At 38.0% G+C, this 25,380-nt stretch overlaps 1 protein-coding gene across 2 annotated transcripts in view; it reads right to left on the reverse strand.

Annotated features, from left to right (window-relative positions):
- Nucleotides 1-25,380, reverse strand: part of slc37a2 (solute carrier family 37 (glucose-6-phosphate transporter), member 2) — a 34,754-nt gene that overhangs the window by 7,496 nt on the left and 1,878 nt on the right. For both annotated transcript variants that reach the window (NM_001011395.1, XM_031905044.1), the window contains 14 exon segments: nt 679-757; nt 1,359-1,432; nt 2,192-2,240; nt 3,707-3,792; nt 3,896-3,958; nt 6,251-6,341; nt 6,430-6,588; nt 7,429-7,466; nt 9,811-9,977; nt 11,149-11,225; nt 12,203-12,338; nt 13,669-13,747; nt 16,618-16,705; nt 20,351-20,432. In NM_001011395.1, coding sequence (NP_001011395.1) covers nt 679-757; nt 1,359-1,432; nt 2,192-2,240; nt 3,707-3,792; nt 3,896-3,958; nt 6,251-6,341; nt 6,430-6,588; nt 7,429-7,466; nt 9,811-9,977; nt 11,149-11,225; nt 12,203-12,338; nt 13,669-13,747; nt 16,618-16,705; nt 20,351-20,432 — 1,268 coding nt within the window.

Consider the following 25,380-nt stretch of genomic DNA (forward strand, 5'->3'; position numbering starts at 1 on the left):
AACTAAAACAGTGAGATTGAACAGATGTCTACCAAGCTTTATACACTACAATTGTATGTATCTACGTTTAAAAGGCAACTAAAAATTGTCTAGTCTTAATAGCCACAGCAGCCCTGAGCCCTAAGACAGTTATTGAAAATGACACAAAAAATCACGGGCAGCAAAATGCCATGTGCGACCAAACACCCATTGTTATTGCTCTCAAAACTAAACATGTTGGCATTAGCTGACCTTTAAAGTGACAATTTTGAAGTAGATTTTCTGTCATTCATTTAAAACTGGATGCCTATATAACATACATTTTTCATGGTGAAGAAGTGAATTGCATCTCTGCAGTTCTAACTTCGTCTATATACAGTAGTGCTAGTGTGGTTAGTCGGAAACTGCAGTGCAATGTCACCACCACTGGGAGGCACCAAGGTACTTCAAATGTCTAGGGACTACACCCTACCAAAAATGCAGAGAGAAGATAATTCATTTTTAGAATTTCTGTAGCACAAGCCACATTTTCATTTTTTTTATCAACTTCTATTTGCAAGTTGCATATAAGTTGCCTTTGATTTTTATATATTTTTTCATTTTTGGAAGAAACACTGTATAGTGTCATCTACAGGATGTAAGTGCAAAAATGCATTTAGCTTTTCGTGAGGAAGGGTAATAGAGGATTAATACACTTACCTATTGATCCTGAACCGTCAATAATTGCAGTGACTGTTGACAAAGCTTTGGCATTACCCTGAAGTGATTCATGTGTACCCTGGAAAACAATAACAAGTGTTACGGTAGCATGCAGACCTCAGGCCTCATGCACAGCCTTCTCAGCAACCAATGGAATCAAGGGGGGGTAAACAAATGTTAATAACTCTGGTGCAGTGTACTCCTGGGGATATTACATATGTATCTATTTATCTACCAGAGCAACACTACTTGCAATGGTGCACTCTACAGATTTCTGCTGCTAAATATATCCAGTTTTCATAAAAATAACTACTTAAAATCATGTTTAGTTTTCAAAATCCTTTTCCAATGATGGTGAAACTGGTTTCATTTTCAGCTTCTACCACTATGGTCAGAACGGCACACAGGGCTTTTTCTTTGTAGCATTTTAAGCATTTGCATTACATTTATTGGGAGGCGGCAGGTACTTCTGTGCTGGCTGCAATATGTCAACAGACAGTCCTCCCTGTTTGCATTCAGCCTAAAGATACATTAAATAAATACAATTACCTTTACTCATTGTTTCACTGGTTGAAAATGCCAGTGGAAGTAGTTTACATGCATGATTTTATATTGATAGAATAGAAACTATGTAAATGTTGCTACAACAGCTATTAGCAAAACTCACATATGTGTCTTACCAGATCTGCAGACACAGCTGTCGTGATAAGGGAATATGGTCCATTAACCAATATGCCACATACAATCAACATTGCTAGGAAGAGAAACTATATATTAGTGATATGCAGGAGATAAGCTCAACAGAAAATCATGACAAATATTTATGAGTGTTGAAATAAACCAGTTATATAAAGTGTTTACTTTCAAATAAGAGTTTTAAGGTTCTTGTAAGAAAACAGGACTCACTTATTATGTAAGGGGCAAACATCAAACCTTAGGTACAAGGTGCAGCCTGTAGTCACTCTGGGCCCAAATTTGTGTGCCTTAAGGCGATAGTACATGGGGAAATTTGCCATCTGCGCATAAATCTGGGCTACTGTGGGCAACAAATGTCTCCTAAATGCTTTTAGGAGAATCTGGAAAATGAAGCACCGCATATGTTTTGTCAAACATTTGGGGGGGGGGGGGGGAATTGTCACCTGCAGTAGCCCAGATATAGAGACGTTTAATACACCAGCCAGTGATCCAAAATGACATTTACATAGAACAGCACTGTGCAAAAAGATAAATGGATGAATGATGCACAGGAGGTGGCAGAAAGTGCAGGGCTGGAGTTAAGGACAGGGCATTCCTGTGCCTCTTGATTCTGCAGCCTGATCCTCATGCCAAATTTTAAATCTGGTGTGAGGAGCAGAGTACAGCATTCCCCAAGGAAAAAATGAAATGACCTATAAAAATGGTAAGAGGTAAAATGGTAAATATAGAACACTGAAGTGCTCTTTTGTGCTTTTCCAATTTATTTGTGAAGTTCTGTCCTGTTCTTTTATGGAGAAATCATAAATAAAGTACTTACCAACGGTGGTTGATACTCCTGTTTGCCCCAAATAATTGTAAATGAACAACTATAAAAAAAAAAAAAAAAAAACACTCAGTCATTCATCTCTAAATCAAACTCCAGATAATTCCAGGCTAGTTAGCCATGAACATGTACTCACTGCCAAATCACTGGAACAACAAGGCCCAATTCCCAACACAAAATTGGTCCTTTTGCATCCAGTTTTTGGAAATATTTTTACTGTAGTACAATGTATTTGGTCTGTCCCTCAGTTGTTAATATTTACTACCCACAGGGTATGTTCATTTACCCAACTGATACCGTAAGCTGCTCAACACAGTGTCTTGTTGTGCAGCGCTATATGTAACCAGAGACAGTTTAAGACTAAATAGGGCTATAGACGGTGTAGTGTTTTGGCCCCCCAATTTCCTGCAGGTGAAATGGAGTACAGTTACAAAAGTAGCATTCACAGTCTACCATTACTCAAACTACAAATCAAACAGAGAAACCTACTGTACATGTGAGAGAGAGGTGAAGTTGCACCTGCACCTAAACTCAGTACGCAGCAAAACCCAGTATGCAGCAAATCCAAAGATGCACATACATGGGCTAACAAAGACCCTGTAAAATAACAATAATGATGAAGCCAGCAGCCTATTGGTTAGTGTATGGTGGCCTTTTGATGAGCTGCCCAACTGATATTTGACAGGTTTAAATGAGCGATTATTGGCCAAGGGCCACACCTTGCCAACTGAGCATATCTTTCAGTATATTGCCATCTTAAATCACATAAAGGGTAATCCAGCCGATGCATAATCTTCTAAAAATAACAAAATAAAACGCACAGAAGCCTCTTCACAGAAATCCCTTATTAAATCCCTCATTGTTAAAGGCTAACAAAATAATGAAAATTCTAGTGAAGGTTATGCAATGAAAATAGATTTAGATAAGGCTTACAGGGTATTCAAACACACTCACACTCACAATGCAGTTGGTGTGCTGGGACAGATAATCTGATCTGACCATGTCTCTTCTTGGCCCATATATGAGGCAAACATATGGAAGTGGGAAGGGACACATTTCCCTCTCGCTTCTGTTCATTTTTGCTTGTTCAGCTATTGTCCAAATGAACAGATCTGTGCTATTTAGCCTTTCATGTAGATGTCAAAGTCTGATCCTATCCATCATTCAGAAAACACCCAGGCGACAAAATGCTAGAAATGGTCTCCTACTCAAATTCAACTGGAATCACCTGCTAATGTTGGGTTCCATCTAGTGAGAGCCCACTCTTAAACTAAATATCATACAGACAAATCTACATGTATCCTTCTCAAGTACTGTTTAAAAGAGAATGATAGAGGGAAAGAGTGTGTGAGTGTGAGAGAGAGTGCTAGTGTTTTAGCATAGACAATTCTATGGCAGGGTATTTTCTGGCGTTCTATAGTCATGACAAGTAGCTGCTACTAAGTAACTCAGTGTATCTTTGCCCTTAAAAGATCATAACAAACAAATAGAAGCGCCCCTGACACTTACCATTGGAGCTGTCAAAATAAGCATTATTGTGCATGTTATGGCACTTTTACCAGTGTAATCCGAAATGCCACCAGCCAAAATTCCACCTGGAAACAGATTCAAAACACAAACCAGTTTGAAACCACTGACACTGAAAAGCTCAGAAACTGTAGCTTTCCATGAAAGATTGATAAATATTTTATAACATACCAATTATGCCCCCAACATCAAATAGCGTGGAGAGGTCCCCAGCTGCTTTGGGATCAAACTGAGCTATAATAGAAAAATGCTTTCAATTTGGCAGAAATACTAGTAAGAAAAAATAGCTGGAAAATGCACATATTACCTTTTTTTAGATTGATTTTTCAAAAAAATATGATTTGATTTAATTATACTATATAAGTGATACAGATATACAAGCTCGTGCAAATAAAAATCATGGGCTGACAGCGATCTTGTCAAATTCCAAGCATGTTGTAGAGCTGAGCGCATACAAGCAGAGACTGGGACAGTATCTATAATTGTCTCTCTGGAATTCACAAGAATATTCTAAGTACAATGTTAGAGACAAGAATGCAAATGCTTTTCCACTGGCACTAAAATAAATTGCGGGTGTGTCATAGGCCTAAACAATGTATCTCTCATTAATGAAATATATAGAACCAACATACTTTCCCAATATTAAGAGCCACTATATATACTGTGCAGTGTGCTCTGGACTACCTAATCTTAGGGGTCAGCGAATATCATCAAAACAGCAACAGAAAACATGGTTACATCTGTAATAGAAGCAGATTCTTCAGTGCTGATAATTACCAAGCTTTAATGCAAAATGTATTGATTTATATGCTACCATGTAATCTGAATTAGCCGTGTATCAAGTTCTTTTTATTGGGGGGAGGGGGGGTGGGGATTTGCACCATTGACGTAACCTATAGCAACCAATTAGCACTAGCACTGATCAGTCAACTACAGGTAGAATAAAGTATGTGGTTGTTTTAGCAATATCAAGTCAATCAGGAATCCAACAAAGCCACAGTGACAAAGCCAACCCTATACACTAAAAAGAAAACTTGCTTTATTTCCTTCTTATAATGGCAAAATCAGCAATGCATTCTACATCCATTGCCTCATGGGATATGCTTTTCCTTTCAAAGACCTTCACTCTGTAGCTCTGGCTTCTTGACATATATTCCCCTTCTCTTTGAGTCACCGTCTGCTGCCTTCTCCAGTCTTAAGCTATTTTCTTGCTTCATGACTTATATCCCCTTTGCTTCCTTACCACCTCTTGAAAAACTGTAAGAGTGCCTCACTTTTTGGAGCACTATAAGTGCTTCCTATTTAAATATTTTGCACTAACTGGTCAACACTCACTGTAACCTTTTTGGGCAAGGAAAAAAATCCTCTTATGTCTGGATATCTGCCACTTAAAACTTTAATGTACCTTTATGCCTACTATTTAGCCAGTGAATGCAGTATACATCTCCTGCCACTTGTCCATTCCTGCATTGCACCCTTGTTAACAGATGTATGATGAGTATAATATTTAGGAATGGATATTGGGCACAGAAAAGCAACTGCAATTCAGACACCTTAAGGGGCTGATTTACTTACCCACGAACGGGTCGAATGGAGTCCGATTGCGTTTTTTTCGTAATGATCGGTACTTTGCGATTTTTTCGGATTCTTTACGAATTTTTCGGATCCAATACGATTTTTGTGTAAAAACGCGAGTTTTCCTATCCATTACGAAAGTTGCGTAAAAAGTTGCGCATTTTGCGTAGCGTTAAAACTTACGCGAAAAGTTTCGCATTTTTCGTAGCGTTAAGTTTTAACGCTACGAAAAATGCGCAACTTTTCGCGTAAGTTTTAACGCTACGAAAAATGCGCAACTTTTACGCAACTTTTCCAATTCGGGTCGGATTCGTGGGTTAGTAAATCAGCCCCTAAGAGTGCACATTACTGGTCAGCTGTACATTAGGTCAATTTCCCTACTAGCTTATAATATACAATTTCATTTTTATCCTATCAAAATAAATAGCTATATTGGAGGCAAACAACAACTAGGCCCTATTAGTTTTTGGATCTGAATCTATTAAAGTACAGGTATAGGATCCGTTATCTGGAAACCCGTTATCCAGAAAGCTCCAAATTATGGAAAGCCCGTCTCCCATAGACTCCATTTTAATCAAATGATTTAAAATGTTAAAACTGATTCTCTTTTTCTCTGTTCTAATAAAAAAGAACCATGTAATTGATCCCAAATAAGATATACTTCATCCTTCTTGGATGCAAAACAATCCTATTGGGTTTAATTAATGTTTTATTGATTTTTTAGTAGACTTAAGGTATGGAGATTCAAATTACGGGAAGACCCCTTATCCGGAATACCCTTGGTCCCAAGCATTCTGGATAATGGGTCCTATACCTGTATTTATTTTAACTTAAATTCCTGGCGGACTGGCATTCTGTTTTGTCAGTGGCTATCAGTGCTGCACAGCACTGCTGACTGGCAATGTTAATATTCACTCATATCATTATTAGTTACTAGAATTGACATCTTACCATCATTTGCAATGTAAAGAGGTAGCCAGTAAAGGAACGTGTAACTGACCAATTTTGCGAACAGCAAACAGAGAGAGAATTCAACAACTCCCTAAAAAAAAAAAAAAAAAAATTTAGGAGTGAAGGAATGCAAGTGAAATATGAATGAATAAATGGTGACAAAAACATGTAATACATACAGGGATTCGCAGAGCTCCAAAAAAACTGATGGCTTGTGGGTGCTCAGTTTCAGTGTGTGCATTGCCAGAATCATCCTCATTGCTTTCAGTGGACTTACAAATGGTATCAGTGCTGTTATATGACACTGGCATATCTTCCAAGTTCTCCTTTGTGTCTTCCTTGAATGAAAATAGTTTTATAATTAGATCTACTTTGGCATTTTTTCCAAAAAAGGGGGGGGGGGGTGTCTTATTTGTGTCTTATTTGTGTACCTGGTGCCCCTTTGAAGTAGATTTTTGAGGTCCTCAAAAGGATCCAACTATTTGGGCCTCCAGGGTCATAGCTACATGGGACTCTGAGGGTGCTGTCCATCAAGAGTTTCAGATTAACATTATGTCCTTTAGTTAAAACTATCTTCTGCTACCTGAAAATGTTTTCCTTCAAACTTCTGTTAACCTCCTTAAAGGACAAGGAAAGGCAGAACCACTGGCGGAGGGGGTTGTTATGAGATCAGCATATTACACATTAGCTTTCTTTAGTAGAGCTTTACGGCAAGATTGTGTTTCCTTAATAACCTTATCTAATTGATTTTATGTTTTTTTCAGGCTCATTGATAATGGCATTTTATATAGGCCTATAAGCCGTTACCATAGAAAAAAATTTAGAAGAATTACTGAGATTATGGGACACAGATAATTAAAGTCTCAAAATAAGGACATTAGCATTGTAACCTGCAAATTTTCTATATGTACCATAACCAAGAAGATTTCATAGAAACTTTTCTAATAGACAAATTTTAACATATATTAAATTTTTTTTTTTTTTTTTAAAGAAAGATTCCGAGACAAGATGACAGAAAAGCCCCAAGTGACACTACCTTTATAGCCACACAGTTGAAGGCACTTAAATTATAGCTCCAATACCGTATTGGAATGTACCAAAACTAACTTGTAACTTGTGACTGTCGCTGTAAAACACACCAGTGACAAACAAACTAAAATCAAACAAATAGTACTCACTGGCTGTTGTGGAGGTGTGCAGCCAACATCTTCTGGATCTAAAGAGGAAACAATATCTTCAGCAATTTAAGAATATTTAAGCATAATAAACAAAACATAATATACAGAATTTGGGTATTTCAAAGGCCAAATTGACATCTGGTATTTTTGCCCTTAATATAAAAAAAAAAACTAACTTGAAATCAAACCGAATACATTTGAACATTTTTGCTCAATTTCAAAGCATTAAAAATGGTTATTTTGATTTCAGCAAAACGATATTCTAATAAATAAAATAACTCAACCAAGATGAGTAGCCATCAAACCTTTTTCAGTGTTTGTGAAAATAGAAACCAGCACCATGGGAAATTTGACTTTATTTTTTTTGCATTTTTTAATTCCTGGGAAAATACTAAAGAATAACAAATTCAGTAATTCACATTTTCTCAGTGTTTTTTTTTTTTCTATTTTAAATCTGACCCTGAGGGTCAAAGAGAATATTTGTCTGTTATGAAATTACGCAATTAAGTATTTTCCCGTTAAGTAATTCATCAAAGGGAACATACTGAACAGCAACACTGAAGCTTAACAAACTTCTTACTTGAAAAGATATTGTCCAGCAGTTAAAACATTTACATTTTGCCTAAAGGCATGTGCTAAAAGTACTTAGAAGTATTTTTATGTGTATGTGGTATGTTTAAGTGCACCTTGAATTCTTTGGAGGTGGGCTTAATATAAATGTATTAATATGTACATATGCCAATGCATGTGGACGCTCAAAATGTCAAAGGAAAGCATCTGACACAGGTACAGTATTTTTAGTTAATTCACAATGTGCCCATCTCTGATCCCAAGTTAAAAATGAGACTCCTGTTTAGAACAAGTACATTGTGCTCTCATACACAATACAGCTTGAATGTGCTTAAAGGAACAGTATACACCTCTTTTCAACACGAGCTTAATAAATATGGCTTGTACTGAACATACTTTTTGCATATCTTTTGAATATCTTTGGTTTCTGTTATGTCTGGCACTAAATAAGAATATGAAGCCAGTTTCACTTTATTACTTCCTGTCACTTTTGTAGTCCAATGAAACAAACGTTAAAAGAAAAACAAGTGATAAAACTGATTGCCAGTCTACCGAGAAGCCCCTGATAATGAGCTGCTCAAAGGCTGCTACATAGAGAAAGGATTTGTTTGTGCAAAAGTAAATAGGGACCTTTAAACAAATTGGTGTAATTATAAAGAAAGGGAAGGGTAAATTTAGTGAAAATGTAGTCAAATGTTCAAATTAGTGCTTTGTAATGTCAAAAATAGGAAACTATGGATTTTTTTAAATTAAAAACAAGAGGCAGAATGTAATGTAACGTAACACAAATCCAATTTATTTCATTAATTTTTAGCAAAGGTGTTTTAAGAGTATATTGCCCTTTTTAAAGCAGTCATTTGTACACATCCTAATCTGTTGGAACAAACATGCTCATACTTTGTCCTCCAATATCCTAAATTTCAAAAAATTCTGCAAACTCTGCCTCAATATTGCTCATATCTACCTTAATGCCCTGTGACCAAACATATTCATTATTTTCCCTGAATCACTGGCAACCCCTTCTAATTATAGCATGTGGGGTGGAGACGGGCAGCCTATGGAAACAAGAACTGAATATCACATGTGACTATGGTATATATTCCTTTGCTACACTCACTCATTACTGCACTTTGCACAGTTATGCGCTTATACTGGCATGACTGAATGGATTACCAGTGTAAGAGTTATTTTCTGGCATTTTTACACAGAGCAATGGCCCACTGCCATTTTTTGTATAAGGCAGCATGTTTATGACAATCTATAAAAGCAATACGTTTTGTTCTGTTTAGGGGGTTTTTTTGGGTGGAAGTTATGCAAAAAAAGCGGCAAAGTTTGCTACATTAGTAACAACCAATAAGTAGCATTTAATGGTCAGCTGTTAAAAAATTAATAGACCAGGGCAAACTCTCTCTTTTATCATATTTCCCAATTGAATTGCTTTGTTGTTACTGAGAAGACTGCAATCAAACTGTTTATTCTAACAGTGGCTTTTAAGCTAGTCACACACATGCATGCCTCCTAACGTTTCAAAATAAAAAGCTTGGACATTTTAGACCACATACATGATACACCCTGGCTATGCCAAGTTAGTGCTGAAATTCCTTCAAAATTTTTGGCTGGAGTGGAGATGAATTCCACTACATTGTTTTAAGATTCTAAACTATATTCCCTTCCATTATTGTTAAAAATCAAAACTCTGCTATAAGTCTGTATAAATGAGATAATTGTGTAATTAGGTAAGATAACACCACAACATATAAAAATGTCCTATCAGTGCTATATTTGGGTATTTCAAAAAATAAAAACACTTACATTCAACAAGGAAAAAAAAACAAAATATGCCAAAGGCAGCAATTATTATTCCTGGCACGATGAAGGACAGGCCCCAGGCAGTTGAAACAAAAGCCCCTGCAATTAATGAACCCAGTATGTTGCCAACAGCAGTGTGGGAATTCCAGATACCCATGATAAAGCCCCTCCTGTAATTGAAACAATTGGACACATTAAAGCAAGCAACACATTTAACACAGTTGGTATTAAAGGACAAGGGACACTAAAATAATTGGGTTGTGCCAATTTGTTAGGCACCCCCATTAAGGCATGACAGGACACGGATGACCAAGCTGAACTGATTTTAAGGATCCATATATTGGCCAACTAGCCAGATCAGTAGGAGAAAGTGACATGGCCGACTGACTAATGAACCTATACATGGAGTGAAAAGGATCATCAGCCAGGATGATTCCTCATTTTGGTTGACCAGTTTTGGAGTAATAACACCACTGAGTGCCAAACTGATGGCTTTAGAGACCCATATCCATAAACAACTGTAAGGTATAGTCAGAAATTTAAAGAACTTTACAAAAAGTGTGCGTGTGGCCAACTTTAAAGCATATTGGTTATGATTTCATTAGCCTGTACAGTTAATATTCTGGGCTGACAGAAAATAAAATTAAAGATTATTTTGGCAGATTTATCATGATGCTGCTGTAATATAACATGGGGAGCTAAAGCATCAAATAGCAGTTACACAGTAATACCACAAAAAAAAACAGACACTTTAACTCATCAGATTCAGCAGCTCTTAAATATCTTTAAAGTTAGCCCCCTGAATTCTAATCTCTCTTTCAGAGTGTGGCAATATTAGCAGACCATTCTTTTCCATGTATTCCTTTGAATCTCAAGTAGGATTGCTGGCTTTGGGCTCTAGTCTGATGTATGTTAACTCTGTATACTTTATAGTGCTGCTTGGCACTGATGACTATTTAAATAACCCACACACAAAATGGAAGTTAGGACACATATCTATATATGAATGCGGATCACCTGTTATTTGCACAAAATCGTGGGTCACCTGTGATCTGGTGTGCATCACGGGTAGTGCGCAAAATCGCGGGTCATCCACAACCTTCCCTTGTGGGCCAGTGATAAAACTGTACTGTATTACCTTATTGGGACCCCATGTGTAACGTATAGTAAATCAGCCCCATTTGTAAGGCATTTTTTAAATCACACACTGACACTATCACCCCACAGAACAAAATAAAGTTTGACTGCTCAAACCATTCAAGTACACATTATATTTGTTAATAAATGACACATTTACAAAGTTACTGTAGAGTAGCAGGATTCATTCATAAATGTACTTACTTCCCTTTTCCAAACCAGTTTCCCATGCATGTGACCACCGAAGGCCATCCTGTTGTTTGTGCCAAACCATTCAATATCTGTAAAAGAAGACAGTAAGGGGGGCTAGGACATCAGTATGGAGGGGGTCTCTTGGTTTAAACACCAAAAACTTGGCTAAATATTGGAAAATATATTTGCCGTTATCAGTCATTAAAATTGTCATCATCCTTCAAACAACAGTGATCATCTTTATATTCTCACTCCTCTGAATCTTAAAATATAGCACTTTCTCATGACCAGTTATTAATGAAACTCATGACATTTAAACAGCAAGAAAAATTAACTTGACACACACTTTCATGGCAAATCAATAGTGCACTCCATGAAGGACTACCGTGTAATGGTTCCATTAAACAGTATCAACAATTACTAACAATCAAGCCGTACAAAAAAAATCTTTTATGTATTCATTAATCATTCCTAAAAAGGTTATATTGACTAGTATGCAAACAGAATAAACTAATTTTAAGCCACTGTGGAAAACTTGGTAGGCCCACGCCCATAATTTGCCCTGTATGCCATAGGTCTTATAAATTGATTGCTCTCACTCTTTAGTGTTTATTTACAGATCACTTGTAAAACAAGTTTTTAATAGCAGCCTGCACTGTGCACCTTTCTCAAGGTGCCAGGAATGCATTGTGGCTCTATTCTTAATGCCTACTACTCCATCCCTATCTTGTGCATCAAAACATTTTGCCCCCTGAATGCCCCTCATGAATACAGAACTGGCAAATGCAGGCAACACTATATTCATCTGAGAGGTGCAGGTCCATTTGGAACAAAATGACCTGTGCCTATGGGCGCTAAGCACTAGCTGGGGTGCAAATGCAAAAAAACTTTTTTTTTGCAGTTTGAACCCTGTCTCAGCACTTCTTAAAGAACCCCTCATTGCTTAGTATTGTTTTTTTAACACTGCATTCCTTTAGCTATGCCTGGTTTGAGAGCATTACTACTTTCCCTGCCTAATTAAAGTTGGATGAACAGATTTTCAAGAACTATGAAGAAAGAATCCTACCTGAAACAATATATAATACCAGAGCGCATGAATATTCCAGTAATAGCCAAGTCCCATGAAAGAAGTGAATATCCCACAAATGATCATGCCTCCTGAAAGGTAGTACCGCAAGGGCAGGCGTTCCCCAAATATGCCACTGAAAAAACAAGATGCTCATTAACTGCATTCTCACCAAAAGTCCATTGTTTGGTTACCCTGCAAAACAATAAGGATATAAAGTAGCCACTAGTTTAGAGCACCCAACCAAGGTCCTACCTAATGCAAAACCATGAACAACGGACTCTCACCCAAAGAATCACACATTAATTGCACTTTAAACACTGAATGCAAAAATGTCATCCTCTACTATGGTAATTTAAGCCACAATGTACATCCATTTAACAAATGAATGTTCACAAAAATTGTGTCCAAGTTGATGTATTGTACACAATTGCAGTGAACGCAATGCTGTACTTGCCCGCAATGGCACTGGATTTGTAGAATTCTACAAACTTGTATAAATTGTATCAGGTTTGTTTACTAAAGAAAACCCATGGTCTCAAGTCACCCCACATATGTATACATTTGCATCTATGTAAGTAAAGAGATCATATTGAGAAAGATATTAGTACAGGTATGGGATCTCTTATCCGGAAACCCATTATCCAGAAAGTTCCGAATTACGGAAAGACCATCTCCCATAGACTCCATTATAAGCAAATAATTTTAATTTTTCAAAATGATTTCCTTTTTCTCTGTTATAATAAAATAGTACCTTGTAATTGATCCCAACTAAGATATAATTAATCCCTATTGGAGGGAAAACAAGCCTACTGGGTTTAATCAATACTTAAATTATTTTTAGCAGACTTAAATTGTGGAGATCTAAATTACGGAAAGATCCCTTATCCGGAAAACCACAGGTCCCGAGCATTCTGGATAACAGGTCCTATATCTGTAATAGGTCAGGGATTAATGAAAAGTGTTCACAGTTTTAAATTCCTAATTGAAAGACATTGGGTCAGCAAAAAACAAGCTTTGCAGGAACCCATTAAATTTAAAAGGTAAGCTGATGTCTTCAGCTGACAGTGGGTGCTGGGAGTTTAACATGCAGCGTTTTACCTGCATTTGGTGGTTCAACATGAATATGTTTAATCTAAACAGGAAAGTATGGGCTCTGTTAATACATGCATTTCCATGCAGTGAAACGTATAAAAAAAGCACAAGAACCTATACTAAAATGCTTGAGTGTTTAAGAATCCAGAAGTCAGCCCTGCACTTATGCAGAGACTACCCATAAGGAGTACACAGCATAAGGCAGCCCCAGAAAGCAGCTTGGTTGGATAAAATCTGGCCCTATTTAAAATGATTACAAACAGCAGCTCAGTGCAAATATAAAGAAAAAAGTATGCATGCCACACATGTTGGGTAGAGGGGGCTCCAATACCCAATTATAATAGCCTGTGTACTATGGCAATTATACCTACCTGAAAAACATTCCAATTGCATAGGAAACTAAGAAGGCTGTGTCCAAAGATCCAAGAAGCTCTTTATAATTTGAGTTTTCTGAAATTAAAGAGATAAACAATTGATTTAATGTGGATTATTATTATTATTTCATTTGTTGGTTCACACGGTATATCCTGCATCAATAATACCTACTGAAATGTTGTGTTTGCATTATTGAGAAATAATAGCCACAGTTGATTGCCCATAACAGAAAGGGTAATCAGGGTTAGACTGAAAGGTCTATGAATTTAGGTCAAGGTAATTTGGTCATCAATTTATGTGGTAAAATTATACAAATGTGGAAGGGGGCTCAGAAGCTAGTGGAAAAGTCAGATTTTCCATTCTCATATATTACAGCTTTGTATTAGCTGTAGTAGTATATGGTCTTTCAGATTATGTTTTTAATGCCCTTGATCCTAAAAAAAGGTAAACCAACATAAGTTTTTTCTGTAAGCCCCACCTCTGCTAATCTGCAATTTGTCACTGTTGTTTAAAAGAGACAGCTCCATGGTATGTGACTAGGTAATTTAAGGGCATGTTATGGCTCAATCTGCTCTGTACCTTGTGCTGCCTAATGTTTTTGCAAGGAACTATTTTTTATTTTCAAAAGAGAACCAGAGTCAGCTTGGGTATTGACAGAATGTTATCAATTATGGAAGATATGATACATATATTTTTACATGGAACTTCCTTGTATTTTCAAAAGGAAAAAACATATAATTTAAATCATCCCATTGCATGTTTCCCCTAATGGAAAATAAACATCAGGGACCTTAAATCCATGATAAGTAAACAAATATTGCATCTTCCTTTCTATAACCCTTATTTATTTAACTATTATAAGTCCTGAGGTATTTGGTTGGTCTCTTCCGGAGGGCTTATAGGGAAAGCCGTGTCACGGGTGAAATTTTCTTGGAAAAGAGGGTCACTTATGTTGGAATTAGTGTTAACTAGTCCAGCGTTTTTCAACCACTGTTCCGCGGCACACTAGTGTGCCGCGAGATGTTGCCTGGTGTGCCGTAGGCAGGGCACCAATGTACTAGGGGGGCACTGCTCTTGGCACCAATGTACTAGGGGGGGCACTGCTGCTGGGCACCAATGTACTAGGGGGGCACTGCTCTTGGCACCAATGTACTAGGGGGGCACTGCTGCTGGGCACCAATGTATTAGGGGGGCACTGCTGCTGGGCACAGAGTTAAATTTTTTAACATTTTCTAATGGTGGTGTGCCTCGTGATTTTTTTCATGAAACAAGTGTTGAAAAACACTGAACTAGTCAACCATAACACTTAAACGCATGCTTAAATTGCCAAATGGAACACAAAAGGCAGCTATATAAATGTATATAATATAATATATATGACAGCTTTGTATTATCTTCAGTAGTGCAGATTTAGCTTTTAATGCCCTTGATCCTGAATGGAAGTATAACAACATGACAAAAAGTAATTTATGGTACTTAGTAAGCACTTTCAGGGTCATTGAAATCCACTTCTTTCAGTAATTATTTGAGCTAAAGATATTCTTATCTAATGAGTTGTTTTGTATAAAATGACTCATTAACACAATAATCAGTATGTAATGATTCTCATTTAATGTCTTGTAGGTATCTATTTATCAAAATGTCCACATAGTTAATAAATTATATATCAAATGTTCTGTCAGAACTGCACACTGTACATTTCCAACTGGGTTAAAACAAATACAGTATAAAGGGTTACATCATCATGGCATATAATGCAGATGTGGGAATTACTTGAGTATGATTATTTCAAAATATTTGTGTCCTTACTAATCTTTTACACCCACAGCTTGTTATTTAATATATGCACCCATTACAATGTGTTATAACAGAAGTTACTGGGAAATTCTTGGAACAAAGCACTGCATTCCAAGAACCTTTATGCAAGGTTAAAGAGTTTCAACATGACTTCTGTAGCTGTAAATGCAATATGTTAGGTGTAAGCACAAAAGAATATCATTTACAAATGGGATGGGGAATATCTGTTAGGTTAGTAGTGGTGATCATTATGGGTCATTTCATATGGCCTGAGGCTGTTATAGTGACACAGGCACTGTACATAATAAACCTGTGCTGGCTGGAAAGTTTAGGTTTACTTTTGCAGTACTTTCTAATGTCTACTTTAATGCGCTAGTGTTACAGCATATTCTACACATTTGTATAAACGTAACTTTTTAAATAAGTTCCAAACATGCACAAACCATTTTTCAAAAAAAACTATACTTAACAGAAAAAATACATCAAATTGTAACAATGTTTTCTTTCTAAAGTCCTTTTATACATTTTTGTAAAACTAAGAGCCTCTTACACCAGCATATAATATACCGTGAATCTTGTGGATTGCACCAATGCAAGTAATAAAACTTCTTACTTGTGCTACAAAATACACCACCTTAAAACGAGAAGGAAAGGTATGATCACTGTGGGGGTGCCAAAATGCACACCCAGTGATTGTAATAACTTATGCGATACCCTGGTTTGGTGCTCCTGTTAGTAGAGCCTCCTGCGGTCGAGCAATCCTCTCCCTTTGTTCTGTCTTCATGCTGCTCGTGCATGCACAATAGAGAAAAAGCCAGCTTTTTCACTGTACTGAGCATGCTTCAATCGCAGAATCGCAAAGAAAGAAGACAAGGGGAAAGAGGATAGCTAGCCCACAGGTACCCCAAGCCAGTGCTGTTTTCTGGGGGTATTATACATATTACATATTATACATGATTACAATCACTGGAGGGTGCCCAAAATTTTGGCACCCCCCCCCCAGTGATCATACATTTCCTTTTCCTTTAAGCAGGTCTTTGAAAAACTTCTATGCACAATTGCTACACATTCCATCATGCATAAGAATGTGAACACAAGAAAGACATCCTTTTATTATTAATGACTGCAAATAATTGTATTGTACTCACCAAAAGGAGCCCAGCTGCACCATGTTGTGTCATTTGCAGAAATATTTGGAGGACTGGGGAGAGCTGAGCAGTTCCTGTGTAGTTGCCCCTGAAGGAAAAAAACAGATATATAAATATTTTCACAGCATTTTGCTTGCACACCTTATTTGTCACATATTCTCTCTGTTATTATAGTGTGCATTTTACTCATATATTTATTCTAAGGCACATATGCATGCAAATCTGAACAAAAAATACCCATATAAAAGCTAATTTAAAATACATCAATTTGCAGTGGATGTATGCAAAACAAAATATGCATCACATGTAATGCATGTTAGGGCTAAACTCCATGGGATATTTTGTTTAGATTTTGTGCATCAGATTTTATCTGATCTTCTCATGCAACACCACGCAACAGCACGAGATGGTTGTGTACCCCCTAAAAAAATTATTATGTAGGCACCCTAACAGTTGCTCCTTAAAAACAGCTGCCCGAGGCACAGGCCCTTGGGTGCCTATGTATAAATAAGCCCCTGGTCAGATGATGTGTTTTGTTCATGCATCTACATCCTACGATAAGGGTAAGCAGAAGAGGCACGTGCCCAGGGTGCAAAAGCTGGGGGACGTCAGGCACTTACCTTTTCTGCCCCAACCCTGAGTTTTGGCTCTTCTGTCCTGTCTGTAGCTCCCACTCCTTCCTGGCCCCCAAATCCCACCCGTTAAGTAGTGCCGGTAGGGAGGATATTGCAGTGCTGTTAGGGTGGAGGAGTGGGAGGGAGAATGACAAGCAGGGGGCATGGCAATCTAGGTCCTGCCTTGGGCGCATCAAAGGTTTGGCCTGGCACTGCGCAGCATGCAGTGTTCCCTTCTGACAGGCAAGCCGTGTGAGATGTCAGTCCTTTCATGTAGTTTACACACCAGATTTGTGTATCAGAATACCACTGTCTAAATCAGTGCTGTCCAACTGGTGGCCCGCGACCCCCCTCTGTGTGGGCCCCCACCTGTCTGGCTGCTTTGATGGCTTAACTTTGTGTAAGATTTAAATAATATCAGTACTGAGTTTAGCTGGCCCCCTGCATGGTTCTCACCTGTGATTCAGGCTGTAATCCCCCTGTATTGTTTAAAATTGTAATTCTCTGTACTGTTCTCTGTATTGTTCACACCTCAGGCTCAGGTTGTAATCACCCACATTGTTCTCCTGTTCACACCTCAGACAATGTATGTACTGCCTGGCCTATGGTGCCTGTGTGTTGGCAGCATAGGGTAGGCAGAGTATGGCACATAGGCAGCATAGGGCAGGGAGGGTATGGCACACACAGGCAGCATAGGGCAGGGAGGATATGGCACACACAGGCAGAGTATGGCACACACAGGCAGCATAGGACAGATAGCGTATGGCCAGGCACACAGACATTGTATGTACTGCCTGGCCTATGCTGCCTGTGTGTAGGCAGCATAGGGTAGGCAGAGTATGGCACATATGCAGCATAGGGCAGGGAGGGTATGGCACACACAGGCAGGGTAGGGCAGGCAGAGTATGGCACACACAGGCAGCATTGGACAGACAGAGTATGGCACACACAGGCAGGGTAGGGCAGAGTATGGCACACACAGGCAGGGTAGGGCAGAGTATGGCACACACAGGCAGGGTAGGGCAGAGTATGGCACACACAGGCAGCATAGGGCTGGCAGAGCATGGCACACACAGGCAGCATGGGGCAGAGTATGGCACACACAGGCAGCATGGGGCAGGCAGAGTATGGCACACACAGGCAGCATGGGGCAGGCAGAGTATGGCACACACAGGCATCATAGGGCAGGCAGAGTATGGCACACACAGGCAGCATAGGGCTGGCAGAGCATGGCACACACAGGCAGGGTAGGGCTGAATATGGCACACACAGGCAGCATAGGGCAGAGTATGGCACACACAGGCATCATAGGGCAGGCAGAGTATGGCGCACACAGACAGCATAGGGCAGCCAGAGTGCTGCCTGTGTGTGCCATACTCTGCCTACCCTATGATGCCTGTGGGAGGTGAACCTGGCAGGGGTTTGTTTTGGGAGTTTGTTAGCAGCTGGAAATTAAATGGTCCCTAAGGTGTGTAATTATATGCTGGGGGTTGCTGTGCTATCCACATGGGAGGAAGAGGCATATGGATTTAAGGCTGTGTCTTAATATGACATAATATAATTCTTTCACATATGAATGATGGTTGATATCCCTGCAGTGAGGACGAAGCATTTGGTTTTTTGCTGCACATTGTGATAAAATGGGTGTGGTTTAAAGGGGGTGTGGCTTCCATTAGCGGCCCTCCACCATGTATGCAAGAGAAATTCCGGCCCTTGGCACCGCAGAAGTTGGACAGCACTGGTCTAAATTATACTAAAAGCACTTTAAAGGAAAACAACCCTTTTAAAGTAGTGTTCATTTACACGAGAAAATCATTAAATGGGTGGTACACCTTTAAATTTACTTTAATTTCAAGCAACTTTGCAATCGGTTTACATTATTTCTTGAACTATCTGCCTTCCTCTTCGGACTCTTTCCAACTTTTAAATGGGGGTCACTGACCCCAGCAGCCAAAAACTACTGCTCTGCGAGCCTACAATTTTATTTTAATATTGTTACTTTTAATAACTTATTTTACTATTCAGGCATTCTCCTATTTTAATTCCTATGTGTCGTGTCAAACCACTGGTAGGGTAAATAAGACCCTAGCAACCAGATAGCTGCTTAAATACCAAACTGGAGAGCTGCTGAATAAAAGCTAGAAAACTGAAAAACCATACAAAATATAAAATTCAGACCAATCTTAAAATATCAATGACTACATGATACTAAAAGTCAATTTTAAGGTGAGCAAACCTTTTAAATGACAAATTCACAGTCATTTTGAGCAGTTTTGTTATGCCATCCTACCCCAACTTCACCAGTATAAATCCATCTTTTATTAACTCCCTTTTGTTAAATTCTTACTTTTACCAACTTCAACTTGGAGTAAATTGTACTCCAGATTTGTCTGGTGAAATTAGCAAGTCAAATTCACTAGACATGTGTCACAAGTGACATTCTAGAATTACAATTTACCTCCACAAATGTACAAATACACTGTATTGATTACACTGATTAAGGTTTTTTTGAAGTGGACATTCTAATATTTCTTACTCCAATTTAATTTTTTTCTATTTTTGTGCATTCCTCCCCAATGAATCTTTTGCCAATACTGTTCCAGGTACCATCTGCATCACAGTCATCTGACTTACTGAGCTGCTATTGGCAAACATGAGAGGGAGAAAGGAGTCTAATTCATTTTTATTACTTCATTAAAATTTCCACCCATAAACATTTTATTGCATGATTCAATAAAATGTTATTCTAAGCAACTTCCCAGTGTACAAGAATGAATTACTTTTAATGGTTTTAAAGCAATTTCTCAGTGTTATTGATATTAAAAAGCAGCATTTGTGGTTCCACTCCTAAAAATAATGTAGCAGAGTCCAGTTCTCTACCAGCTCTGTTAATAATCTGGCTTCAGTTACATTGTTTCAAAAGTCAAAAGAACGTGTATGCAATGTTGAAAGTTGCTTAAAAATTACATTTTCTTTTATAAGGTTGAAAACATTTGGTTGGACATTCCCTTTCATTTAGTTTAGTACTCCACTTCATCATACTTGGTGGGAGCGTGTACAAAGAATGGTGCTGCTGTTGTATTAACCCTAACCATTCCAAATGACACCTAATGACCTACCTTGACAATACTGATTGGTTTTCTTGACATGTGATAGCACGTATAAAACAAAAAGGTCATCACAATGATAAACCCCCGATAGCTGCAAAGATAGAAAAAGAGAAACAAAAACATTTTATTATGTTTAAAAAAAAAAAAAAAAAAAACTTAAACAGATTACCTGTAATGGGATTAAAGCAGGGATTTTTAACCTGTGGACCAGAAGCTATAAATTAGTCTCCATGTTGCCTCCAATTAACCTCCAGTTAATTGTAAAATCACTTCCTTCAATAAAAAATAAATAATGCTAAAATGTTTTATGTGCAGGTCATTAAGTTACCGGGTCACCTGAGTGAAAGGTTAAGCAATACTGGTTTAAAAGGTATGAAAAATATATATACTACAGGTATAGGATCTGGAAACCCATTATCCAGAAAATATTCCACAATATGGATATTCCATTTTCTGGAGTGTCCTTTTTACACAAACGGACTCTGTTATCTAGGAAACAAGTCTCAAGGATCCTGACTAACAGATTCCATACCTATATAATCACCTTATAGACACACACACACGTTGAGAGGAATGACTGATTCTCCTAGTCAGTTATATGTGTATTAGATAGACAATGATATATATATCAGACACGTCAATAGTCTCATATTACACTTTGGTCTATTTATTTGGTTCTCTCCTGACAGGTATACATAGGGCTACATATTACATTGTAGGCCTGGGGTCAGTGACCAAGTTAGCTTAATGTGGCCCACCACCTGGGTGCCCAGAGGGGAAAAAGATCTGATCATTTGGTGACCTTGGAAAGATCTACTTGTGTGTGGCCAGCTATAAAGAGGTGAGACAAACCTGCAGGCAGGGGACAGGAAGACAAGCAGAGCAATATAGTCTGCTGAAAGAGTTACCAGGATTTAGTATTACTCCATACCCAGGTTTAAATTTTCTTTAATAAACAATAATAATATACAATCTGCATTACAATTTCTATTTAACTCAAAAAACAAATAATGCAAAAAAGAAAGAAACTTATGAAAATAAAATGTACTCTAATAGCAACACTGCAAAAGAATGTCAGAAGGCAGCTTATGTCAGTTTCCTACTGACTTATACATATAGAAACCACAGAGTGGCTTGTGTCACATGATAGATGTTATGTGCTATGAGTCAAACTGAAAAAAAAAATAAAAAATTAGGAAGCTATTAATAACTACAGCCAAACAACCCAGATTTTACAGATTTTTTTTCTTGCTCGACAATCCTAATTTTTCAGAATTGCTATGTACTACTTAAATCAGGTATACATGCATATAAATGTAAGATATATTCTTTAGGCTGGCCACATTTATCTGATATTGGCTACAGACTTGTAAGTGACAGACCAATTGATCAGTGCTGTGTCAGATACTGATCAGGAAAGCTGGAAAACCCCATTGTCAGGATCTGGTTTTCATATCCTCTTTTAGGGATATGAAACTGGTTGTCACCCATTTAGGTTACATATAGCCATGTAACCTAAATAAAATGTAGCATATATCTCCATCTAGAAAGGGTATAATATTCACTGGAAACACTGACTAAATCATTCAGTTGCAAATTGCTGTCACTGCTAAAAGCAGAGTAATTTTCCCCAAAAACACAGAAATAAGCTGAAAGGCTCATGTACTATGGAGGCTGAACCACTGTCAGACAAGACAAAAAAAAATCTTAGTCACAAGATGTTGTTAACGGGTCAGCTACTTTAACTCTGAAATCCTACACCGCTGGTACTGTTTTGTGAAAAGTCAACATCAGTTATCACTACTTTTTAGGATAGGAATGTTGTAATGCTTTCTAAGGGCAAGGGACACTAAGTGGATTTACCGCCTTCCTTTGCAGGATTTTTTTTTTCTTATAGATGTTTAGGAAAGTGAATACGCTCTTATGTGCACACCCACATAGGTCCATTGGCCCAGTGTCAGCCTGTGTGGAGCTACACGGAATGCATATTTTTCTTGCAGATATCCTTTCTGAATAGCTCCACACTGGCCTCTTAATGGAGTTACAGGGGTGTGAGCACAGACCCGCTTTCCTTTGCGTCTATAGAAAATGCCTGTGGAGCAAATCGGTCTGTCCACTTAGGGGCTGATTTACTTACCCACGAACGGGTCGAAATGAGTCCGATTGCGTTTTTTTCGTAATGATCGGTATTTTGTGATTTTTTCGTATTTTTTGCGATTTTTTCGGCTTCTTTACGAATTTTTCGTTACCAATACGATTTTTGCGTAAATACGCGAGTTTTTCGTAGCCATTACGAAAGTTGCGTAAAATCTGGCGATTTTTCGTAGCGTTAAAACTTGCGCAAAAAGTTGCGCTTTTTTCGTAGCGTTAAAACTTACGCGAAACTTTGCACCTTTTAAGTTTTAACGTGACGAAAAATGCGCAACTTTTCGCGTAAGTTTTAACGCTACGAAAAAAGCGCAACTTTTTACGCAACTTTCGTAATGGCTACGAAAAACTCGCGTTTTTACGCAAAAATCGTATTGGTAACGAAAAATTCGTAAAGAAGCCGAAAAAATCGCAAAACATACGAAAAAGTCGCAAAATGTTCGTTTTCAAGTCGGAACTTTTCCAATTCGGGTCGGATTCGTGGGTTAGTAAATCAGCCCCTTAGTGTGCCCTTTCCCTAAATGCTGCAAAAAGGACAGCAAGGTTACAAATAATTTGGGTTCGTCAGTGATTATATATAGTAAATCTAGGCCAATACTAGGGGGCACATTTACTAATCCACGAAAGTCCGAAAAGCGTCCGAATGCGTTTTTTCTGTAATGATCGGTATTTTGCGACTTTTTCGAGCGCTCAATATGAAAGTCGCGACAATTCGTGCAAGTCGTAACGGCTACGAAAAAGTCGCAAAAAATACGAAAAAAGTTGCAAAATGTTCGTTTTCCAATCCGAATTTTTCCCATTCAGATTCGGATTCGTGGATTAGTAAATCAGCCCCTAGGTGTCAACTTTCCATCTAGATCAAGTCGGCTTATTGGGCAATGTAAGTGGACAAACTAACAGCTACTCCAATTAATATTGGAATAAAAAATTCATCTGAAAGCTCTTCAGAAGGCTGGAAAATTCAATTAGGCGTGTATCAAATGATTGGAACAGCCCGATTTTGCCCAGCACTGCTGAAGAGATCCACTGCGCTGGTGTATGGTCAGGTTGAGCGGTAACATTTATACATTGGTTAATCACAGCCTGAGGGTCAACATTTTCTTCTATGGTTCAGCTTTAGATCAGATACTTGCAGTTATGCAATGTCATCAACAAACAAAATTATATTACAGCACTTTAACCCATTTATTTTCGCAGAACCTATGGTAGTGAGAAGGTACCAGAACCATAGATTCTACAGATACTTGCTGTTATGCAATGTCATCAACGAGCAAACAAAATTTTATGATAGCACTTTAAGTCATTTACGTTCTGGTAAACACAGAACCTTTGGCAATGAGAAGAAAACACAATTTCCAGGGTTTTCACTAATAACACTTAAAGGAGAGATTTATTAAGACACAACGCTCTGAGCTTTTTTCCCGCTGATTTTTTTTGCGCTTGCACAACTTTTTCATATGCTTGCGCGAAAAATTCGGAAAGGTTCTACCGCTGTTTACAATCGTTCGGTATGAAAATTTCGTGACTTTTGGAACGCCAATACAATATTATCATGACTAATACGATTTTTTCGTAAGCATTTTCGGAATATTTGCGATCTTCAGAAATTATTGTATCCAATCCGAATTTTTCCCATTCGGGATTCGAACTCTTGTTTTAATGAATCGGCCCCTTAGCGTTGTGAGACAAAACACAATTAGAATGCAAAGAAAAGTGATCCAGAGAAGACACCAATAATACACTACCCCCAATGTTTGTGAGTGCAGATACAGCTCCATATGTACACAAATGGGTGGTGTACATCGGATTACTCCTCTTAATGGCTGTTGAAACGGGTACTGTGTAAAACTGGCCATACAAGCGCTGTTATAATCGTACAAAATAGAGCTTCGTAGGATTTTCAGACCGTGTGTGGGCTCTAAAAAATTGTCCGAACAATTTTTGTACCATGGCGATCGGTCGTTTAGCCAATCGGACAGGTTAGAAAATTTCTATAGGATAACCATAATATATTTGCATGTATTGCCTGACATTCTTTTTTTCCTGATGTGCTGTTGCCAATACTATTGCAAGTGCTATGATTGTTGTCTGTCAATTAATGGTCAGAACATCATCTGCTTTGGGTTTTTTAATCCTACAATTTAAATCTGAAGGTTAGTTTTAGATTGTTGCATTAAAACACACGATTGATATTCAAATGTTCATCGTATTAAGACTAAAATCTGATTGTGTATGACCACCTTAAGCTTTCCTATTTACAAGTGACAAACCACACAACTCCATGTAGACAGATACATATTATGTTGATTGTTTTTAATAGTGGTTTTTTATTACTGAGTTTTCTTGTTTTGTAAAGTTACTATACATATTCATGAGCAAATACCACTAAATGCAGATTTACCTTGGACCGAAAAGGATTTAGCGTATATACTTAAATATAAGCAGAGTTTTTCAGCACCCAAAATGTGCTGAAAAAGTGACCCTCGGCTTATACTTGAGTAAGGTGCCATGGGTCCCTCCAGACCCCCTGCTAGCTATTCCCATTGCCCCTGCCAACCCAACCTGTTAGTGCACTCTTCTGCGCGGCGCAGTGGTGCCTGGGGCAGAAGTGATATCACGCTCCTCTGCAGTTAATCCCGGCCTTGTCTTCCAAGGTACCAGTGATATATATATATATTAGATATAAATCTAACGGTTCCCATTATATTTGATGTGTATAGATCCTAATTATAGTTAATCATAATTGATTAAACACATACCATCATTACCTATAATTAGTACCTAAGTACAGTATTTACCAGTATTAGCAATACTGATCAGGTATATCCATATCATGTAATCAACGCTGCTAATACAGGTGAATTCTGTTAATTATTATTAATTACTGAAAT

Source organism: Xenopus tropicalis, chromosome 7, assembly GCF_000004195.4.
Source record: "Xenopus tropicalis strain Nigerian chromosome 7, UCB_Xtro_10.0, whole genome shotgun sequence".
Classification (NCBI taxonomy): Eukaryota; Metazoa; Chordata; class Amphibia; order Anura; family Pipidae; genus Xenopus; species Xenopus tropicalis.